General features: G+C 43.7%; 1 protein-coding gene across 1 annotated transcript in view; it reads right to left on the bottom strand.

Moving 5' to 3' along the window:
* GRIN2B (glutamate ionotropic receptor NMDA type subunit 2B) overlaps positions 1-12,496 on the bottom strand; it is a 294,156-nt gene extending 281,660 nt beyond the window's left edge. The window contains exon 1 of the mRNA XM_027129551.1: positions 12,072-12,496. Within this exon, the coding sequence (XP_026985352.1) occupies positions 12,072-12,482 (411 nt within the window). The 5' untranslated portion in view covers positions 12,483-12,496. The remainder of the gene's footprint in view (positions 1-12,071) is intronic.
* Between the last annotated feature and the right edge of the window lie 9,479 nt (positions 12,497-21,975).

The following is a 21,975-nucleotide window of genomic DNA, read 5'->3' as shown; positions in this document are numbered from 1 at the left end:
GGTGCTGAGGGCTGGTGTCTGGCAGAGGTGAAGAAGGGAAGGGTGAGGGAGATAGCGCCTGGAGAGAGAGAAGGAATGTACTCGCCAGCAACCAGAGATTAATCCTACCGTCCATTTTTATTGGGGTTTAAAATACTTTTCTCTTAATTGCGACTAATATCCGTTGCACTGAAATAATAATCTACCCATATATTTAAATAAGCATGTATTAAGGGCTTACTGTGCGCCAAGCTATATGTTAGGTTCTGCAGACACAAAAATGCAAAAGACATAGCCCCCGCCCTCATGAAGCTTGTAGTCTAGTAGGACAGACGGCTAATAAAAAACGATTATGATTCATTATAGTTGTGATAAGGACTATGAAAAGTATGAAATGAAAGGGGATAAAGGGAAAAGAAACAGGAGCTTTTATTTGAGGGGAGGGAAAAAGAAAAATCTGAAAGCATGACATTGGATTAGGAGGGCAGCCCTAGGTGAGATGCTCCATCCTGAGGACTGGAGAAGAGAAAGATACAGGCAACTAACGGCAGCGGCAAACACACACACACACACACACACACACACACGCACATGCACAGGTACACAAAAAAGCAAAACCAAACCCGAGGAGAGAGGAGGACAGAAAGGGATGCTAAAAGACAAGCCTCACTGCCCTGAATCAGTTCCACCAAAGAACAGCTGAGTAACTCTGACACCTCACCTCTCAGCACTGCCCCAGGCCCCGGAGGTCCAGAATACGCGAGCCAAGTACCCGGGAGCTAGGTGAGTTCAGATCCTGCCATGGACGGCTTGCGTTTCTATTCACATCACTCCCTCACTCATTCATTTATTCAATGGAAACTTACTGAAAAACTCTCGCAGACCCACTCTTACTGATTCCTGCTATTTGCCAGGCCTTTTCTAAGCACTTTTAATAACTTTCCTTCATAAACCTTAAGAAACAGGGTCTATTTTTACCACCATTGTATAGACGAGGAAACTAAGATTCAGAGAAGTCAAGTTATTTGCCAAAAGTCACACAGTAAACAGTGGAGCCAGGAAACAGTCTAGGCACTGAGATTCCAGAGTGCCCCCTCTTAACTGCCATGTGAGTGTTGCTACTTCCCTAGGGCTGCCATGAAAGTTGTATCCCATAGTTGGCGGCTTAAAACAACAGAAATCTCTTTTCTCAGAATTCTGGAGGCTGGAGCCTGAAATCGAGAGTCGGCAGGGTCGTGGTCCCTCTCAAGGCTCCAGGGGAGAATCTTCCTTCACCTCTTCCAGGTTTCTGGTGGCTTCCCTGGCTTGTGGCTCAATGACTCCAGCACCTGCCTCTTTCAAGGACTTCCCCTTTGTGTAGATGTCTCCTCTTCTACCTCTTAGAAGGACACTTGTCACTGGATTAGGGCTCACTTGGCTAATCCAAGATGATCTCATCATAAGATCCTTCATTACATCTGTAAAGATCCTTTTTTCAAATGAGGTCACATTCACAGGGTCCAGGAGTTAGGACACGGAAGTAGCATTTCGGGGCCACCATTCAACCCACTGGAGTGTGTCTATGGAGTGTACATTTTAACAATTGCTAATTGTGTGACAACAGTTGGCCGTTACTATGCACCCGACATTATGGCATGTGCTGGGAACACGAAAGTCAGTAAAGCATGGCCTGGCCCACAGGGAGCCCCCTGTACAGCAAATGAGACAGATAGGTAAACAGGATGGGTTATAATAAAAGCTTAAATAGAGCACAGGTGAAGTGCAAAAAAAAAAAAGAACTAGTAAATTCTGTGAAGATGGGAGTCAGAAGAGGGTTCACAGAAGAGCCATGATTTCTCTTGGAAAGTGAGTAGTAGGTGCTTCTGGGAGGAAAAGGAGGAAGAGGCACTGACCAAGGCCCAGAGATGTAAAACGGTCAGGACCAGACGAGGGGCGGTGACTGATTTAGCGTGACCTCACGTTGCTGTTCAAGGGCGGGGAGGTGAAGGGAAAATCCTGGAGAGGTGGCCTGGGACCACATCAGAGAGGATGTCCTAGTCCCAGCTGTGGGAAGCCGGTATGGAGTTTTAAGTGAAAGTGTAACCATCAGATTTGAGTTTCTACAGAACCACACAGGCAAGCTGCCACGTGGCGGGGAGGACAAGAGGGCAGAAGTGCCGCTGAGGTCGCTGCAGTGCACGGCGGGGAGGGGATCCACGACAAGGCTTCTCTCCTGTTGGCATAAGTGTCCTGAGGGGAAGGGAGTGGCCGGGGTTGACCCCGGACTGGGCAGCTGCTCCCTCCTGCTTTAGATAAGCCTCTCTGTCCTCCTCGTTCTTGTTCTCTTCTTATCTCTCTAAGAATTTCTTTAGCTCTTTCCCATCTCCCCCTCCTCTCATCCCTCAAGTGGGGGTTCTGTCCTGGACACACTTCTCTCCTCGTCCCCCGCGTTCGTTCTCAGCCTCTCCTCCACGCTCCTGGTTTCAACGACCTTCTCCATCCTAATGAGGCTCATCTCTTAACTTCCAGCCCAGACCACTCTCTTTACCTCCAGTCCCAGATCCAACTGCTTGCCAGTCGTTTCCACTCCTGCGATCCACCCATGTTCCAAATTCTACTCATCCTCGTTCCCACTGTCACCAAGTCTGTGACAAACCTAATGAGTCTTGTCATCGTAATTTCTGTAATAGCACTAAAAGGGTCAACGGTGTTCAGTGCCACAGAAGGTCACGAACGACTTGAAAATCCCACTTGGATTTGGCATTTTGGATAAAGGGAAAGACGAGGAATTGAAAACAGCAATTTCCGATGAGCATTTAAGGAATTTAACTATGAAAACAAAGAGCGAGGGAGGAAAACCAGGGTCAAGGAAAGCTTTCAGGTTTGTTTATTTATTAATATGAGAGTGATCTGAGCATGTTCGAAGAGGGCAAAATTGACATTTTGGGGAAGACAATTCTTGACTGGTGGGTACTATCATGTATACTGCAGGACACTTAACACACCTGGCCTCTGTGTTCTAAGTGCCAGTACTGGGTGCGTGCAAACACACACACACACACACACACACACACACACACACACACACACACACCCCAGTCATTATCATCATCCAAAAAACTCCCCCAGTACATTTCCAAACATCTCCTGAGGACCACTAAGCTAGAGGGCAGATGCCAGCAGGGAGGAATAAGTTGATAATTAAGGAGAAAAAGGACATAACTGATGAGCCAAAGTTCTGGAGGACATGTGAGGCGACTGGACCAAGGGCACAAAAGCAGAGTTTGGTGTAAGGCAGGAGAAATTTCACATGAGAGATGTTGAGCTTTAGAGTCACACAAACATTGGTTGAATTCCTAGGTCATCACTTCCTTCCTTTGAGAGACACTGCCTGTTGACTAACCTCAAAGTTGGTCCCAATGCTTGTCCCTTTGCCACCTCCACCAGAGAGCCTGCAACCTCCAAAGGGGTGGCCATGTGACATGATTTGGGGTCATGAGATCAAGGATATGGGGAAGACTTTTCCTGATCTAATGATACCCACTCCCTGGCTTTCCCTGCTTTGGGTTTGGGGCAGGACGCCTAGAGCAAGGGCAGCCTCCTCACAACAATTACCAAAATGTCAAGAAAATCCCAGCGGTCAGCCCTGACCTCACCATGTCACTGCACCAGCCCCAGCAGTCCCCAACCTCAGGAACCTTGTGCTGAGACACCAATAAACACCCATTGGTTTAAGCCATCATGAGCAACCAATACCGAAGCATCCTGGGCAAAACAGCCTCTCTGATCTACAGTTGCCTCATCTGTGAAATGCAGACAAAATGCACGCCTTACAAATGCAATGAAAGAACTCAATGAAGCAACATATAAATGAAGCTCCTATTAAGGTGACCAGCTCAGAGCCTGACGAAAGCAAATGATCAGTGTCAGTTCTCTTTCTCATTGAAACCTCCTAACAACCCGTGATAAATTCGGGGGTTCTCTGTGCCTGTGAAATAGGATAGAAGCGGTAAAGTAGTTTGCCTTCAGAAAAACGGAATAAAACTAGCCTTGAACATTACTCTCATACATGGTGAACCCTTAAGCCACAGAATCAAAATATAACGTTGGGGAATATAAACTGATCCAGCCACTATGGAAAACAGTATGGAGGTTTCTTAAAAAACTAAAAATAGAACTACCATACGACCCAGCAATCCCACTACTGGGCAGGGTATATACCCTGAGGAAACCATAATTCAAAAAGACACATGCACCCCAATGTTCACAGCAGCACTATTTACAGTAGCCAGGACATGGAAGCAACCTAAATGTCCATCAACAGAGGAATGGACAAAGAAGATGTGGTACACATATATACAACGGATTATTGCTCAGCCATAAAAAGGAACGAAACTGGGTCGTTTGTAGAGACGTGGATGGACCTAGAGAGTGTCATACAGAGTGAAGTAAGTCAGAAAGAGAAAAACAAATATCATATATAACACATATATATTGGAATCTAGAATAATGGTATAGATGGCCTTATTTGCAAAGCAGAAATAGAGAACAGATGTAGAGAACAGATGTAGGGAACAAACGTATGGATACCAAGGGGGAAAGGGGTGGGGTGGGAGGAACTGGGAGATTGGGATTCACACATATACACTACTGATATTATGTATAAAGCAGACGACTGAGGGGAACGTACTGTATAGCACAGGTAACTCTACTCAATGCACTGTGGTGTCCTAAATGGGAGGGAAGTCCAAAAGGGAGGGGATATATGTATATGTATGGCTGATTCATTTTGCTGTGCAGTAAAAGCTAACACAACATTGTAAAGCAACTATACTCCAATAAAAATGAATTAAAATATGTATATATATAAAATGTTGAATAAAATATAGATATAAAGCCTAAGAATGAGGCAAAAAGATAGAATCACAGAAGTCTCAGAAAGGGGAACGAAAATACATTCTTGGCATATAAATCAGATTCCAAGGAGTTTTTCAGCAATATCAGTGTAATCTATTAACAACTGGCTGGTGAGGCAATTCCCTGGAGGTCCAGTGGTTAGGACTCCATGCTCTCATTGCCGAGGGTGCGGGTTCAATCCCTGGTTGGGGAACCAAGATCCTGCAAGCCACACGGTGAGGCCAAAAAAATTAAAAAGATAAAACCTGGCTGGTGACATTTAGTAAATTAAGTTCCTTCCTATGTCTTTAACATATTACTACTTCCTACCTAGTACTTTTAATATTCCCCTCATCTCATTGCTCACTTTTTCTTTTATATCAACAGTGACAAATGGTTGAGTAACCCTGGACTCAAAGACTGTTTAATTCTGCTCTGCGTTCTTTTTTAATGTTCTTGGCTTATCTTCATTGCTTACATCCTATATGTATCCGTTTATTGAAATCACTGTATGTCTCTGCTTTGAAAATCGTGATATGTCCTGATCAGGGCACAGTCAGTAACTGCACGGCCACAGAGGTGGAACCCACGGAGCTGCTGCTGACCCACCGGGCTTAAAATGAAGGGCATTGACATCCCAAGCTCCTCTCTTTCGGTTAATGGGAAAACATTAGAGTCCCATTTTCTTCGAATGATTTAGGTAAGGTCTGGTGTAGGAAAACACAGGACAGCGTATACTGAGGCCCTACGGTTTACCAAGCGCTGGGCACGCTGCTTCATAAGACTTGGTAAACCCCACGAGGATCCAGGTGTTACTTCTGTTCCCATTTTACAAATGGAAAACTGGAGGCTAAGAGTGTTTAAGGAGCACAACTACAGTCACATGACTGGGAATGCGCAGAGCTTGAGCCTACTGGCTACAAAGCCCGCCTTCCCTCCATGTGATGTCATCTCCTTCCTTCCACAGACACACCATCACCTCCTGCCAGCTGCGTGAGAAGTGATGGCTCACGCGTTACTTTCTAGCAACAAGCACCTTAATTTCTGTGAATGCCTAAAGCAATTTCTGGAGCCTCAGTTTTTCCAGGCATTAAAACTGCACCTGGACTTCAAGTGGCCGGTCTTTTGAAAGCAAATCCCAGCTCCAACTGGAAAAGAGCAGATACGCTGGCCAATGAGACGCAGGTGTAGAGTCCTGGAACCCACACAGGCTTGAGGGCGGCATCATTGCAACGTCTATGGTGTCTCAGAGAGAACTGCCCGCTCGCCTTCCCCCAAAGTACAGTTCAAGGAAGTAGGAAAAATGGGAGAGGAGTAACGGACCGCCAGGCCCCCAGACGATTCTATCCTGGCTTTTTTCTGACCTCCTCAGTGTGTGGACTGGGAGTTTTAAAGTCAGCGGAAAAAATTTTAAAAGAAGACTCAGATCCCAGTCCCACTATGTTTCTAGCTGTGTGACTTTGGCCACGATACATAAACTCTCTCCCATCAAATGAAATAATGCTACTTGTCTCACAGGACTGCTTAAGGATTAAAATGCTCATTAACATCATGCCTGGCACAAAGCTGGCGTATGACAGCAGCTCTGTTACTGTCTTGCCTCTCCCACCTCTATGACTTAACTCTGCTCATCACCAAAGAATGTTCTAACACCACAGTTTGCTCTTGAAGTATGCTGTCCCAAGAAATACCGTATCACAGACAACTAAGAAGCAAGGTTAAAAAAAAACTCAAAGTCACCCCAAATTCGGGAAGAAGCATAGAGTGGGGTATGAATCGCATGGCCATCGTGGTTTCAAGATTATGTTGGATATGGAAACCCACATGAGCAGATGGAAGGCAGTTAAGATATTGACAGGGTAACAGTCCACGGCTGGCTCAACTACTGTCTCCAAACATACTGCCATTAGGTGTCGGGGTGGGGGGCGGGAGTAGGGAACAGGGGGAGAGTGAGGGAAGATGGGGCCAAAGGAGAGTAAGGGCCATCCTCCTGGCCCCAGGTGGATTCCAAAACGTGGCTTTCTGCAAAGAAAATTAGAGTGCTAGTAAAAGTATTAATTCTCAACCAATAAATTGAGAAGTGAAACAATCACAGCAACAGATGCCAGAGTAAGAATCTGTTCACCTGTCCTTTAGGGAGGAACAAGGATCACGACACACGTCTTACCTACTGTACTCCACTCTGATCAAGAGTGAAGATCACTCCGATCTGTTTCCAGACCTGACCCTTTGCTCAGCACACCTTCTCTCTTCCATTTCTGCAGCATTAAAGCTTGGGTCTTCCACCCTTTTGCCTGATCCTACTGTAACTTCCACTCTCTGTATTCCTTCCTACCTCCTGCCCAAGCCATTTTCACTGGCCCTAATGCTAGTGACAAAATCGTTTTCAGTGACTGTCATTCCCTGTCCCCACTTTTTAATTGGCTCACCTAAAGTATCTGTTCGCCCAGCATTTTTCCAACGATTTTACTTTATCTTCAAAATGTTGTCAGGTGGGTAGGGCAGAAAACAAAATTTAACACTTATAAACTAGAAACCGAGTATCATGTCGCTGCAGTGATCTGTTTGCCTAAATTTCCAAAGCTCCTGAGAATGGAGACTGAAACACAGGACAATTCTTAGAGCAGTGCTTTGTGGGGCAGAACTGCATAAGTAGAAAGCACAGGCTTCAAAACAGGTACTTCTGGGATCTGAATCCCAGTTCCACCGCTTGTAAGCTGTAATATCCTGGATTAGTTACTTAACCTCTCTGAGCTAAAATCTGAAAACCCAAGAAAGGTTTCAGCAAATCAGCAGAGAAATCTCCTGCAAAGGAATGAAAGTATGTCTCCCTTTAGTTCATCATGTGGATTCTGACGGGCATCCTATCCAGGATCTCAGGGAGAGCAAAAGCAATTATAACAAAAGGCAAAATAAAGTGGACTCTTCATACTCGGCAGGGAGCTGCCAAAAATCACCTCATACATTTTTTTTTTTTTTTGCGGTACGCGGGCCTCTCACTGTTGCGGCCTCTCCCGTTGCGGAGCACAGGCTCCGGATGCGCAGGCTCAGCGGCCATGGCTCACGGGCCCAGCCGCTCCGCGGCCTGTGGGATCTTCCCGGACCGGGGCATGAACCTGTGTCCCCTGCACCAGCAGGCGGACTCTCAACCACTGCGCCACCAGGGAAGCCCACCTCATGCATTTTTAAATGGGCCCCGGTACTGTTCTAAACGGTCTTCTGCAACAAGCGCGAGCAGTTCTTTCCTTATTAGAGTTCTTCCTTAACTGAATGTGCCCCTTTTTGGCCCTGGAGCGGCTACGCCACCAATGAGCCTGGGCCTCCCTGGTGGGACAAGAGCAAAGCTCCCAACACAGTTCAGAGCCCTTCCCCCGGTTTTCACCTGAGCTCCCTTCTCGGTTGGTCTCCAGCTGTGAAGCGCCTCTCTATTTGGCTGTGACCCTATTTCCTTTCCGTGCTTCTCCTGTATCATGAAGTCTTCTTTCCTTTAGACTGCTCCATACAACCTTCAGCTTAGCCTGCTGAATGCTGTGCTGGACACTTAGTAAAGCAGCTGCTCTGTATTACCTCATTTAATCTTCAACAACCCTATAATGGATATATGATTATCCCCATGGTACAGACGAGAAAACCAAGGTTTAGCGTAAGTGGTTTGGTAAGTTGTCCAGATCCCCACATCTAAGAAATGACGGTTAAAACTGCTCTGAGTCCGAATTCTGAGCTTAGAACAGCTCTGCTCTATCAGCTCCCGTGCTTCTTTCTGCCATGGTACGAGGTGCATTTCCTCAATGGGAAAGTGGAGACTAATTAATGTTTGTACTGATCAATTAGCACATTAATTAGCATTAGCAAAAAAGTGAGCGTAATCTATTTGATCAGATGCTGAACTATATCTCCCTACTTTTGCCAAAAAGTCTCTGTAACTAACTGTGCTACCTTTCTTCCATCACGAACTCCTTGAATCAGGAATTTCCTCCCTGTAAACCAATCTTCCACAAGGACACTTAATAAGTTTTATTTGAAACAAACACACAAAAAACAACTGAGTCAAAACAGAGTGGCAATTACCTATCTCGTAGAAGGAGGAAGCAAAATGGAAGGCTTATTCACCATCCTTCAGGTGGCGACTGTACCTTCAAGACTATGCCTTAAACACAGCAAAGCTGTATTTCTTACATTTTCTGCATTAGTTCCACTTTCAAACGTGTTGTCCTATTGCCCGTAGTGGATTCAGAGTTGTCAAACTCTGTGTCCCCATTCTATATTGGTAAGATACAGTCATGGTACTAAAAATAACTTCTATCAAAAAATAAAAAAGCTGGCCTTAGAATTTGAGGTGTTTTATTTTTGAAACTTGCCCCCAAAGCTTATTTCTCTGATTTCTGGGGGACTTTTTATTTGCCTTCCGGCTGGTCCTTTAGGCCTGCGCACGTCCCTCTGCACAGCTGCCCAGCATCTCAGTGTTGCTGCCCTCTGGATCCCGGAGGTCCGGGGGGCAGTTCCTCCCGCTGCCCCACCCATCCCCTGCAGCCGCCCCCCACCCATCCAGGCCTCCCACTCCGTGACTGAGCCTTCAACCCTCCCGCTTCTGTGGCACCAGGACCTCCTGCTTGCTTCTTCCTTCTTTCTCCTCTTTCTACCTACCTTTCAGTAACTCTTCTTTTCAGGTCCAAAGTCAGTTAGATATTATTTAGGCCATTTTAGCAAAGTGCCTAACGATCATTGCCTACCTCCTTTTTTTGATGGAGAGAGAAAAAGATAAGATGGGATATTGGGGTGTGGTTGCAGTGGGGGGAGGGGGAGGAGACCAGAGGGGGATCTCGTTACAATGACCCGGAAAAATCCCCCTTACTGGCTTCCATCCTCCATTTGACCTCTGGAACTGGTAGCCAAGGGGGCCCCTATAGAATTAGGCTACACCTAAGCCTCCACCATTTCATAGCTCATTAATCCTCTCCTCTAGTCAGATTCCGGTATTGCCATAATGAACCAAGTGATGCGTCACTTTTAGGCAGATAACGTTCACCACAGTGCTACGTAACAGAGGAGAAAGCAAAGAAGAGGAAGGTATGAGAGACCTCAACCCGCCTCTCCATTTTCTTGAGAGGCAGTCAAGCACATGGTCTGTGGAGCCAGCAACCAGTCCTGGACTCCACTTCCTAGCAGCATAATTGGGGATGTTATTTAACCTTTCTGAGCCTCAGCTTTCCCCATCTGCTAAATGGAGATAAGTAATACCACTTAGCTCACTGGGCTGTTAAGCGTATTAACTAAGACAGTGCAGGCAAAGCACTATGTTCCCAGCACACGGTAAACACTCTGAAGCACCTAGGATACATCGCTGAACAAAAGAGCCCAGTCTCTCCACGTGGCCTGCGTCATTCTTCATATTCTTATGTTGTTATTATGCATTTGTAAGAGACACAGCAGGGAAGCAACCAACCAGTTTAGCCAACAACCTTTTACACTGGGATGGGGGGAGGGGGGAGCCTGAAATAACAGGCTGTGCACGAGTCCACAGACGCTAAATCAATCAATCAATCAATTATTTTCACCGGACTTGCTCTCAAAGTAAGTTTGCACTTATTCATGATTCAAAAACTGGGCTCCTCCATCTTGGCATTCTTTCCATGCAAACTGTGCCCTCAAAATACCACTGCGAAAGTATAATATCCTTTGCTAAGGGCAACGATGTTTAAAAAATCTACCTGAAGCAAACACTCGGTAGGTTTTGCCAAGTCCACCTGTATTTTCCATTCTATTCAAGTTTATCCCACTTCCCTTAGCATGGGCTCCTCGGGGCAGCATTTTTTCTAACATCCTTACCTGTGCCTTTACCCATGCATGCGAATGCGACAACAGCCTTCTCATACGCTACCGAAAGCATGAAGTCCCTGCACTCAGTACTCTCCACTTGACTTCTATAGACTGAACAAAGGAAGCTCCGAAACAGACATCTCTGCCTGCTGCCGACAGATGGCGATAGTGATCACGCAAGCTTACTTTACTCTGTTAAGCCCTGTGGCCTGGTGGTTCTCAACTGGCCAAGTAGCACGCTTGCGGCGTCTGTGCTAGGTTTTGAGGTGTTTGCGAACATCGTGAAGCCCACAGCACGTCTTTTCAGTACAACACTGAAGGAGGTTTTGAAAGTGACACTAAGAAGTATAAGATGACAATGCAAAAGTAGAAACAATTTAAGAAACCCAAAGTGATGCACAACAAATACTGCATTTGTGAAATGGACCATTCTAAGGTATGAATGACTGCAAAGACGATATGTATGTGAAAAGGACTGTACTTTCATTGTACAAAGCAAGGAAAAATAAGTGAAAAATGTAAAAACAAAACATAACTACAAACAAAACACTTTTTCCTGTAGTCAGAGAATAAGCATCGATGTCACACGATAATTACTTTGTCGTGTGACAATCTAATATTAGTGTAGGAGAGACTATGATTGATTTGCGGCCTCAAAGCAGTGGTTCTCAGCCTTAATTGCACACGAGAATCACCTGCTGAGCTTTTAAAAATCCTCAAGCCTAGGCTGTGCTCCAGAACCTCTAGGGGTGGGACCCAGGCATTGGTCGTGCTGAAAGCTCTTCAGGTGATTCCAATGTGCGGTCAAGGTTAAGAACCACTGCCTTCAAATCTAAGCCTGGGGAAAACACAGCTGCAACTGGTTCTATGGATTAAAATCCATTCACATGTGCAGATGGGATGCGTGTTGAGCCTGGACACCTTAGCAAGAAGTACTTCTCTAGGATATCTGAATCTTCAAGGAGACCAATTACCTGCCTCAGGGAATTTTGCTTTTTATATTCTTGAAACTGGTATGGGGGGAGAACATGTATTATCGAGGAAGAATAGAGCACACCTTTTCTAAAGTTTTGAAGGAGGTATTCATACACGTATTTGAAGAAAATGTATCACCGAGCTACAACCTTCAACATCTCTTAGTCATTTCAGTGAATCCATTTACAAGCAAATGGACACACAAAGCTGTTCCAAACAAAAGGAGCTTCTAGACACCAGCATCTTTCCCTCACTTTCAACTCCAAAGCACTAGACTAGCTCCTGGTCTATCCATTCACTCACTGCATTCTGGTTACCTCTGGTTACACTCCATCTTTCATAATCGAGTTTGGCATTCAAACAAATGCATCGTTTAGTTCTCAGTACATACCCCCCAGGCTCTTCTCACCACGGCCCCCTTTTACCTTGTCTGCCATTATCATCGAGGAGCCCCCGTGGATACCCAGGATGGGGGTGAGAGTCTGGGCTGAAATGAAGTCAAGGATCTGGGCGATGGCTTCCTGGTCTGTGTCGTCAGCAAACACCACGCCCTGGATCTTCCGGTCAGACATGAGATCACAGATGCGGGTTATGATGCTCTTTGGGTCCGTCTCATTCATGGCTACCAGCTCCACACGGGGCACCACAGAGAGATGGTGGAAATCATCTTTCTCGTGGGCATCCTTGATGGCCACCTCGTCTGAAGTGCCCACGAGGATGACGGCAATGCCAATGCTGGGCGGGCTCTTCTGAGACCGAGCTCTGCTGCCTGACACGGCCAGGACAGCCAGCACCAACCAGAACCTGGGGGAACAGCACTCTGCTCTGGGCTTCATCTTCAACTCGTCGACTCCCTGGAAACACAAAGAGAGAATGGTAACGTTACACCCCACACTACATGACTGTCTGGGAAGAGGCTGGATACTGCAAGTCAAGGAACTTATCTCCTTTTACTGATCATCAAACCCAGCTTCTATCTTCTAGCCTAGTTTCTTATCTCTTGTGTTTGCACAGCAGAGTGAGGAAAAAAAACTTCCGAAAGCATCAGAAATCTTTGAGCAAGACACTAAAAGATGCTACTGCTATAGCCATCAGCAGCAAACAGACAGGGACAAACAACGGAAAGAGGAGGTAAGTGGTCCAGGCAAGTCACACCAAGCGCACGAACACAGGAGTCTCCAAGAGCGTGTCCGGCTGTTGCTGTGAGATCCCCGGTACTCCTGTCACAACCCATCCTTGAACTGCTCTCGGGGCCAAGGGATGGCAAAGGCCAGGCAAAGTGAGCAGCAAAATGGGCTCAGCAGAGGTTACCTACAAAACGTGGTCTGGAAGAGCTGGATACAGGAAGTTACAGATACATAAGCCCCCATTCTTGATGCCTTTACTTTGTATTCACCTCAAAGGTGGACAAGAGCCTGAAAATTCTTCAGCAACCCATCCGGCTCTTAATACTAAATCAAAAACAGCCCATATGTTGTTTGGGCAGTACTTTTAAAAACATCTCCGATCCTTACAATAAACGAGCAGGGGGGAAATAAGAAAAACATTATTATCACCATTTTATGGATGTTGAAGGGAAGACTCAGAAAAGCTAAGAAGTCCGAGAACATAAGCCAATTAAGTGAAATGAACATGAGCCCAGATCTTCTGGTTTCAGGCCAATCCGCCTTACATCACATTGCCTCTTACATCATCAGTTATTACGAGGAATAGTTTTATTCCCATTTGTTTATGCATCAAAGTATGGCGATTTGGACAAATGCTATTAAATTACTGACCTAGTGACCTTTCTGAAATGACTGACTTCATGTTTGCATGCAGTTTACCACTTTTTACCTTTTACCACAAACTCCTCCTGCCTCTTTACTTCCACATGTGCCCCTAAATCTTACACTCTGCACCAGACTGAGGACACAACTCTCTACAAAGCTTGGTCATTTCTCTTTTCATGTCTCACCATTCTCCAAGAGCTCCCCTTACTGAAATAGAACTGGTCCTGCTTAGATTGTATTGATTTGTTTTAAATAATCATTTATGGTACATCTGGTATGTGTTAGGTACCGTACTAGGCATTTCCTCCTCTGCAATCTCTTTAGTCCTCCTAGAAACCCTATAAATTAGTCATTTTATCCCCATTTCTCAAATGGAGAAACCGAAGCTCAAAACAGTTACATAATGTTGCCAAGGTCAATGATATTACAACACCAGCATGCCGGTACATGCCAATACAAAATACACATAGCGTTTTGGGGACTTCCCTGGTTAAGAATCCACCTGCCAACGCAGAGGACACAGGTTCCAGCCCTGGTCTGGGAAGATCCCACATGCCGCGGAGCAACTAAGCCCGTGCGCCACAACTACTGAAGCCCCACGTGCCCTAGAGCCCACACACCACAACTACTGAGCTCGAGTGCCACAACTACTGAAGCTCGCACACCTAGAGCCCGTGCTCCGCAATAAGAGAAGCCACCCCAATGAGAAACCCACGCACCGCAACGAAGAGTAGCCCCAGCTCGCTGCAACAAGAGAGAAAGCCCGCATGCGGCAACGAAGACCCAATGCAGCCAAAACTAAATAAATTAAATTTAAAAAAAAATAAAATACACATAGCATTTTTATACTCCAAGGAAATAGTCTATAAACTGCACCCCAAACCAAAACCAGGGATTTTCATTCTTCTCCAAAGGGAGAGAATGTAATCAAGAATGATAATGTTACTTCATATCTCCTGCTTGTCTGGAAAAAAAAAAAAAAAAGGTAAGATATTAGGAATCAAAATGCCTTGAGAGTTTAGCTAACAAAAAGCAAACAATAATGATGAGGGTGTTGAGCAAAGAAAGATAAGAAAGTGTCCAGGTTGAGCAGACTGACTGCAAAGGGCATTAATGATTCGGGGCTAAGATGCTGGGGACATTTTGTGGCTGAGGAAGCAAAAATCCAATCCAGTTCTTGGCAGAAAACATTTTGGAACCCTTGCTGTTGTAGTCATCCTTCCACACTGCCAAGAAGGAGCCCTGTAACACCGTCCTTGTCTCTCTCTTGCAAGTAAGACGAGCAGCTCAGTGGTTCACATCTGACCAAGTTTATTCCTGACAACTGCCTCGGCTTTGAGTCTCTGTGGAGACCGGATGACTACACAGCCCTGGCAACCCGTGTGATGAACTGTCCCCAGCTGAGCAGGGCAGCCAGAGCCCAAATTCCTCCTCCCAGAGCTCTAAGCCAGCAGCACTATATCGAGTCCAGCAGCACTGAATACTGAGGAAGACGGATGGCTTTAGCACTTCAAAGAGCTATTGGCAAAACAGTAACAAAAATAATCTGTTAAATTTCAAGGACTGGTTCTCAAGGAGAACCAAAAGATTTAGAATTTGGCAAAAGTAGCAGCTAACTTCATTCCAATGGGATTCGAATCGTACAGTCATCAGTCACTAAATCAGGTTCCTTCACATTGAAAAGTGGTCCACTCTGCCATGACTGTTTATTGACTTTAACGCAGTCTACACTCTCCCACTCTGATGTTTTATTTGGTCTCTTAAAATATCTCTTACAGGGCTTCCCTGGTGGCACAGTGGTTGAGAGTCCGCCTGTCGATGCAGGGGACACGGGTTCGTGCCCCGGTCCGGGAAGATCCCACATGCCGCGGAGCGGCTAGGCCCGTGAGCCATGGCCGCTGAGCCTGCGCGTCCGGAGCCTGTGCTCCGCAAAAGGAGAGGCCACAACAGTGAGAGGCCCACGTATCGGGAAAAAAAAAAACAACTCTTACATTCCTCTATTTCTTCTTACACAATATATTATACTCTGTTATGCGATGGCTAGTCGTGACACTCGAAGAATAGACTCTGGTTTTACTGAGTGTCTCTTTTTATACTCAGGATACAGCAAAGCACTTTATGAAGTAATACATTATGGGAGATACCAGTAACAGAGGGACTGCGAGACAAAGAAGTGCTGTGAATACAAACTCAATTTCACACCTTAGAAGGGGTTACTTGAGAGAAAGCTTGTAGTCCAAGATAAGCTAATTGGTGGCGCTCCCTTCCACCCAACAGACCACGTTGGTCTTCCGGCACCTGCTTTATGAAGCTGTGCCCCCTCCTGTGCACTGCAGTGCCCCCTACCCCAGTAGAACGGAGCACCGTTTCCCTTCGGCTCTCGTCATGGCCTGTGTGTGTCTATCTAGATATCCATAACAGTGTATTAGAGTATATGATTATGTGTCTGCCTATCTTCACTGCTGGTCATCTCCTGGTGGGCAGGGACCTTTTCAGTTCAGAAAGCACCCACTTTTATTAAGCACTTTTATTAAGCACCCACTCCCTAGCAGACATTGTTCTTGGTGTCAGGGATATAACGCAGACAGGTTCTACCCTCCAGGACCACAGTCTAGTAGAAGACACAGACACACAAGAAAACCTTGCCTCACTTGTATTTGCAATTCTTGGGGCCTAGCAGTGCCTTGGATACGTACAATAAGGAAGGACTCAATAAATGGTAGCCGCTGAGTTTCTACCATAATAAAATTGTCAATGTTTGGCCATTTTTACCTACGCTAGTAACCTATTTTATATATTATATATTTATAGTAACATTTTACTTATAACCTACCATATGCCAGACACTATTTTTCGTGGATTGTTAAATCACATATAAACATGATATAGTTTTCCCCATATTACCAATCAGGAAACTGATCTTCTGAGAGAGAGGCTAAGTGCACGACCAAGATCACACAGCTAATAATTTGGCATCAGGTTTCAAACCAAAGTTTGTCGCCGAAACCCTTGCTCTTTCCATTCTACTGCCTCTCAGTATGAGTGTGTGAATTAATGAATGAATAAACAAACTCACTAACCAAAACCAAACTGTGTTCTAATAGCAGTTCCACAGTAACTAAGTACCTGAGGGTAGGCAATTCCTCATCATTGTCTCTGTTTCCTCATCGGTGAAATCCGGATAATATACCTAACCTAAATACCTGAGAGAGTTTTATGTGAGGATCAAATGATAATATGCAGCTGGAAGTGCTTTGAAGAATATAAAATCTCTAGAGATGCAAAGGATGTCACCTTTAAGCTTCTACAGAAGTTGTTCAAGGAGCCTGAATGCACCAGGTCAGCATGTGGGAGGTGGGCCGGGAGAGAATGGCAGACAGTCTGAGAGGAATGTTGAGAGGAACTTCAGGGCAGGGGAGGGTGGAGGTGCAGGTGGAGGTGGGGATTGGTGGTGGGGGGGGGGGGGTGGCAAGAGATATGAGTTCCCTGACGTTCTAACTCCTGGAAGAAGATGCTGCATAATGGCCTCAGGGGAGCAGCAAACTCCACTGACAGCTTACCAGTCAAGTGCAGCAGAATTCAAGAGTAATTCAGGCCAGGGGCAGTAATGGGGATCGGTGGAACTCGGCACCCCCAAATCATGCTGTAAATTCAGACACGAGGGTTCACAAGCAGAACCAAAAACAAAGCATCAGGATTAGAGAGTCAACTGGTCACCTCCTGATCCTCTGCCTCCTTGAGGCTTGAGTTGAGCGGCCCTTAGATTTACAGCAAGCAGAAGGCCGCAGTAGCTTGTGTTCATGCCTACCACCAGTGCAGGGTAACTAACAGGGACCAGGCGACACTTTGCCCACAGTAGGCTCCAAGGGAAGACATATTTGAGTGAGAAGCTGGGCCAATCCTGTTCTCAGAGAAAACTGAATCCTGGGGCAACCCCCAAAAGAAGGATAAAATGTGATTTAATAGATGAGTAAGTCAAATTTTCCAAGCACCATCCTTAATGGAGTCAGGACGCTGTTTCGAGTGACCTAACTAAGGCGACTGTGATTAGAATATGATAGGCAGTGAATAAAATGAAGATCAGAAGTGCCAGAACTATGCATCAGGTCCAGTTTCCCAAGCTACCAATAAAGACAGAAAGTTAGGATGCACAGGCCTTAAAATTTGTCACACAGGAGAATGTGGGGGGAAAAGGAGTCTCATACAGTATAAGTCAAGTGAAATACAAATGAGTATAACCTTTTTGGAGGGCAGTGTGAGAATGTCTATCAAAATTTTAATATCACGACAAAATAAAATTCAAGGTGAAAACATCAAAAGTGACAATGAGAGATGTCACATACCAGTTCCAAGAAGATACTATAATCATGAATATACATGAATCTAAAAATACAGGCTTGACATGCATAAAGCAATAACTAAAATTACCCTGGGGAGTAACAGACAAATCCAACAGAGAAAATATAAACAGTGACATAAATGATCAAAAAACAAAACAAAGCATGAATAATAAGCTTGAACTATTTCAAATATCTAGCAACATATACAAGAGAGAATATATATTCTTTGTAAGCACATGGAAAATATTAGCTCTACGAAAGTGCTTCAGTAACTTCCAAAGAATCAATATGAATGATTGCCATTTTTCTGTAATGTGATTAAATTTACAAATAAAATTCTAAAGGTAGCTAAACATATCACACATCCAAAACTTTTAAAAAACAATATTAAATAACACTAACGTTAAGGAGGAAATCATAACAGAAACTGAAAAATCCTTTGATTAGAATGACAATGAAAATATTAAATACCAAAATTTCTAGAGCATAAATGAAACGGTTTAGAGAGAAACCTATACCTTTAAATTCACTTGTAAGAAAATAAGAAAATAAAATAATTAATTGTAATTAAATTTTCATTTATTGAACAATTAACAGAGTCAACCCTAAGAAGGAATTGAATAATACAGATAAGGGCAGGAATTAATGAAACAGGAAGCAAAGAAAAGAAAAAAACAAAACCAAAAGTTGATCCTTTGAAAGACTAGACAAAATTCTGACAAGACCAATCAAGGAAACAAAAGAGAAAATGCAAATGAAACTGATGATGAAAAAGGGACAATAACAACATAGACAGTAGAAATTTTAAAATAATAAAAGAATATTATGGGGCTTCCCTGGTGGCGCAGTGGTTGAGAGTCCGCCTGCTGATGCAGGGGACACGGGTTCGTGCCCCGGTCCGGGAAGATCCCACATGCTGTGGAGCGGCTGGGCCCGTGAGCCATGGCCGCTGAGCCTGCGCGTCCGGAGCCTGTGCTCCACAACGGGAGAGGCCTCAACAGGGAGAGGCCTGCGTACCGCAAAAAAAAAAACAAAAAACAAACAAAAAAAAAGAATATTATGAAAGTTAGTTGCTTTTAAATTTAATGTATAAATATCTAATTTTAAAAAGCAAAAAGTTTCAAAAGAATATGGAAAATTTGAATAATAACCATTAAAGAAAATAAAATGGTTATCAAAGGCCCCCAACCCTAATCCACCAAAACCACCCCACCCCATCTTTGCCAAAATAAAAGGAAGTAAAACAGGTACACGTGGGGAAATGAGCCTTGTTCATACAAGTTGAACAAAACAGAAAAACAAGAAAAGTTTAATTCTAAATCCAGATAATTACAGTACAAGAAAAGATTATCATAGATCCCTTTCACTTACGAACCTAAAGGCAAAAAAATCGTAAACAAAATATTAGCTAACCAAAACAAATAGTATATTTTAATAATAATATTCAAGCGTGGTTTATATAAGGAATGCAAGGACGGTTTAATATCAGAATATAATTCACCACATTCATGGACCAAACAAGATATTTATATGAATATCTCAAAAAAAAAAAAATGAAGAACACACATTTGATTAAGGGCAGCACCTATTTATGATATAAATGTTAGAATATTTTTTTAACTCCTTGATGACAGGCAATGAAGGAGATCATCAGTCTACCTGGTAAGAGTATATACCAAAAACTCTTAATCAGATTTTTTTTGACAGTGAGTTAGTGCTATCACTGCTCCCGGAGATTCTGGTAAATAAAATAGGCAAGAAAACAAAAGTGTTAAGGATGGGAAGGAAAGAGAAAATAATAGCAGTACATGAAGATAATATGGTTGTCTACAGACAAAGTCCAACAGAATTTTAAACTATTTATTAATTTGGGTAGAATGAGATTGCTAGATAAATAATACTCTTATAAAAAATCAATAGCTCTTTTTAACCAACCAGAAAATATAATAGTCATAATAACAAAAACAACTATAAATTATTTAGGAATTAGCAAAAAATGCACAAGACCTCTGCAGAGAAAATCTGAAACGCTACTAAAGGATATGAAAGAAGTCCTGAACAATGTAATCATAGACGAATTCATGGAGGGGATAACATAATATTTTAGAAAGTTCTATTTTCTCCCAAATTAATCCATAACTTGAAGGCAATTCCTATCAAAATAACAGCAGGATTTTTAAAGGAATTTTATTATCTTACTCTAAAAGATATATAGAAGAACAAAGGTACATGGAGAGCAAGTTTATTAAACAAGACATCTTTATCTGAACCAGTAATGAAAGTGTGCCTTGAACAGCGAAGTATGAATAACTTAACTCTGCAGAACAGATCCAAAATAAAAATTTTTTAATTAACACATTTTTTTAAAACGTTTAAGTTCCAAGTCAATTTCAGGTTTTAAGTCATACTTTCTAAATTCAAATTTATAAAGGCACAGCAAATGTTGAACCAAAGAGGTGCTTTTTTGAGTCCGAATGCTTAGCTTAGGTAATAAATGTGTTCCCCAATCATCTGAAGCAGAAAGTAGGAGTACACCAGATGTCAAACATCTATCCATTCTGAAGTACAAGACTAATATCCATTTCTAGCGAAAGAAACACAATGCCATCTATGTATTCAGGGCATTTGGAAACCCAATTTCAATCCTCCAGAAGCATTTAGGGTCTGCTAAACACATCTAAACTTCATCTAAATCTGTAAAAATAACATATAAAAGGCACCTATCTTTAATATTAGTGGACTTAGAACCTAAAACTTCTCTCTGCATTGTTATTCTCCTCTTTTCATACTGTTATCATCATCCAAACTCTTAGAGCTTCTGAGCTCCCTTGCCCCTGCTCTTTCTTCATAAGGAACAAGGTAAGAAAGCCTGGTAATCTGGGGTTTGGGGTCTGGGACTATGTGCCTATGAAACCAGTGATGAAAGAAAAGTCTACCTGGACATCCTGTAAACATGCCGAATCCATTTTGAATGTAGTGACTGACATGGCAATAAACTGCTCTCCTTGGTCCTGTCGGGGGATTTAACTTATCTAAACATACTTCTGTGCAGAGCTAATCCCAAATCCATTTCAACATACCACAGTCATAATAATGTAAATAGACAATCAAAGAACTCAGAGCCTTAGTTAAGTCATTTCTGGGAAAGTACTCGATCAGGGAAGAGCAGGATAGATGGGAGAGAGGGAAAAGATACAGGAAAAAATTATCTAAACCTTTGATCCAGCAGATGGTTCCATCAAGTCCTCCTACATAAAGCAAGTAAGGATGCCGTTCCAAAGACCACCAGTCCCCTAGACCCTATGAGAAGATGGCCTCAGCATTGCAAAGGGCCAATGTGCCATTGAATTCCTTGGCAGGACTTCTGTTACCTAAGAGCCTTCTTGTTCTCACTCAGTCCAAGCAGACCTACCACCTGAGCCTTGTTCTACAACCTACCACCTTGTTCTGCACCCTTCCAGGAGCTAGATCCTGGCTTTTCTATCTGACCTATTTTTTCCCGCTGTATGCACAAAGCAGAAGTATCACTTCTACTGTCACCCAATTGCTTGACACAAGAGTTGAACAGATAACAAACAAAGGATCATAAATCACTTAATATGTACGCATTTTCATAGAAATTTGTAATACAAACGTAGGTGATTATCTGTACCCTCATCAGCAACAGCCACTGATGGTTTTTTTTTTTTCTTCAACATTCTGCAAGAGCAGACACCAAAATTTCTCTTCTAACATCTGCACACGGTTCTTAATTATAATTAATTTATATGCCTCCAAGGACAGTGTAGGCAGCCCTGCTGAAATCCAGACCTTTGGAAACCTGATTCTGATTATCACCATTTGGCAGGTTAGGGCAATTGCATGTATTGGTTTAACAGCAAAACAGCATTTTCAAGTGTTAATAAAAATGATTGGCTTGTCACTGACTATTAAGAGGGGGGATGAGCAGTAAAAATGGGTGATGGATGATAAAAAGAGAATCATGGGGAGCAGGAAAAAATGTCACCTGGGAAGGAGGTCAAAGGACGATATTGGGAGGGTAACGGTGAGCCAGGGAAGGAACAGGGACCACCAGAACCATACACATCCACCCAGAACACATTGGTGTTCTGAGCTGCAGATAAACAGCCTGTGTTAAAATAGATTTAAAATTGGGGTGTTGAGGAGGGCCATTTCCAAGTCCCCCATATGATCTACTCTACTGCCTAAGTACATCC

This window comes from Aethalodelphis obliquidens, unplaced genomic scaffold, assembly GCF_003676395.1.
Source record: "Aethalodelphis obliquidens isolate GAN/ISIS:26980383/991018 unplaced genomic scaffold, ASM367639v1 scaffold36, whole genome shotgun sequence".
Classification (NCBI taxonomy): domain Eukaryota; kingdom Metazoa; phylum Chordata; class Mammalia; order Artiodactyla; family Delphinidae; genus Aethalodelphis; species Aethalodelphis obliquidens.
Note: the sequence above shows the minus strand (reverse complement) of the source record. Positions and strands in the feature narration are given on the sequence as shown.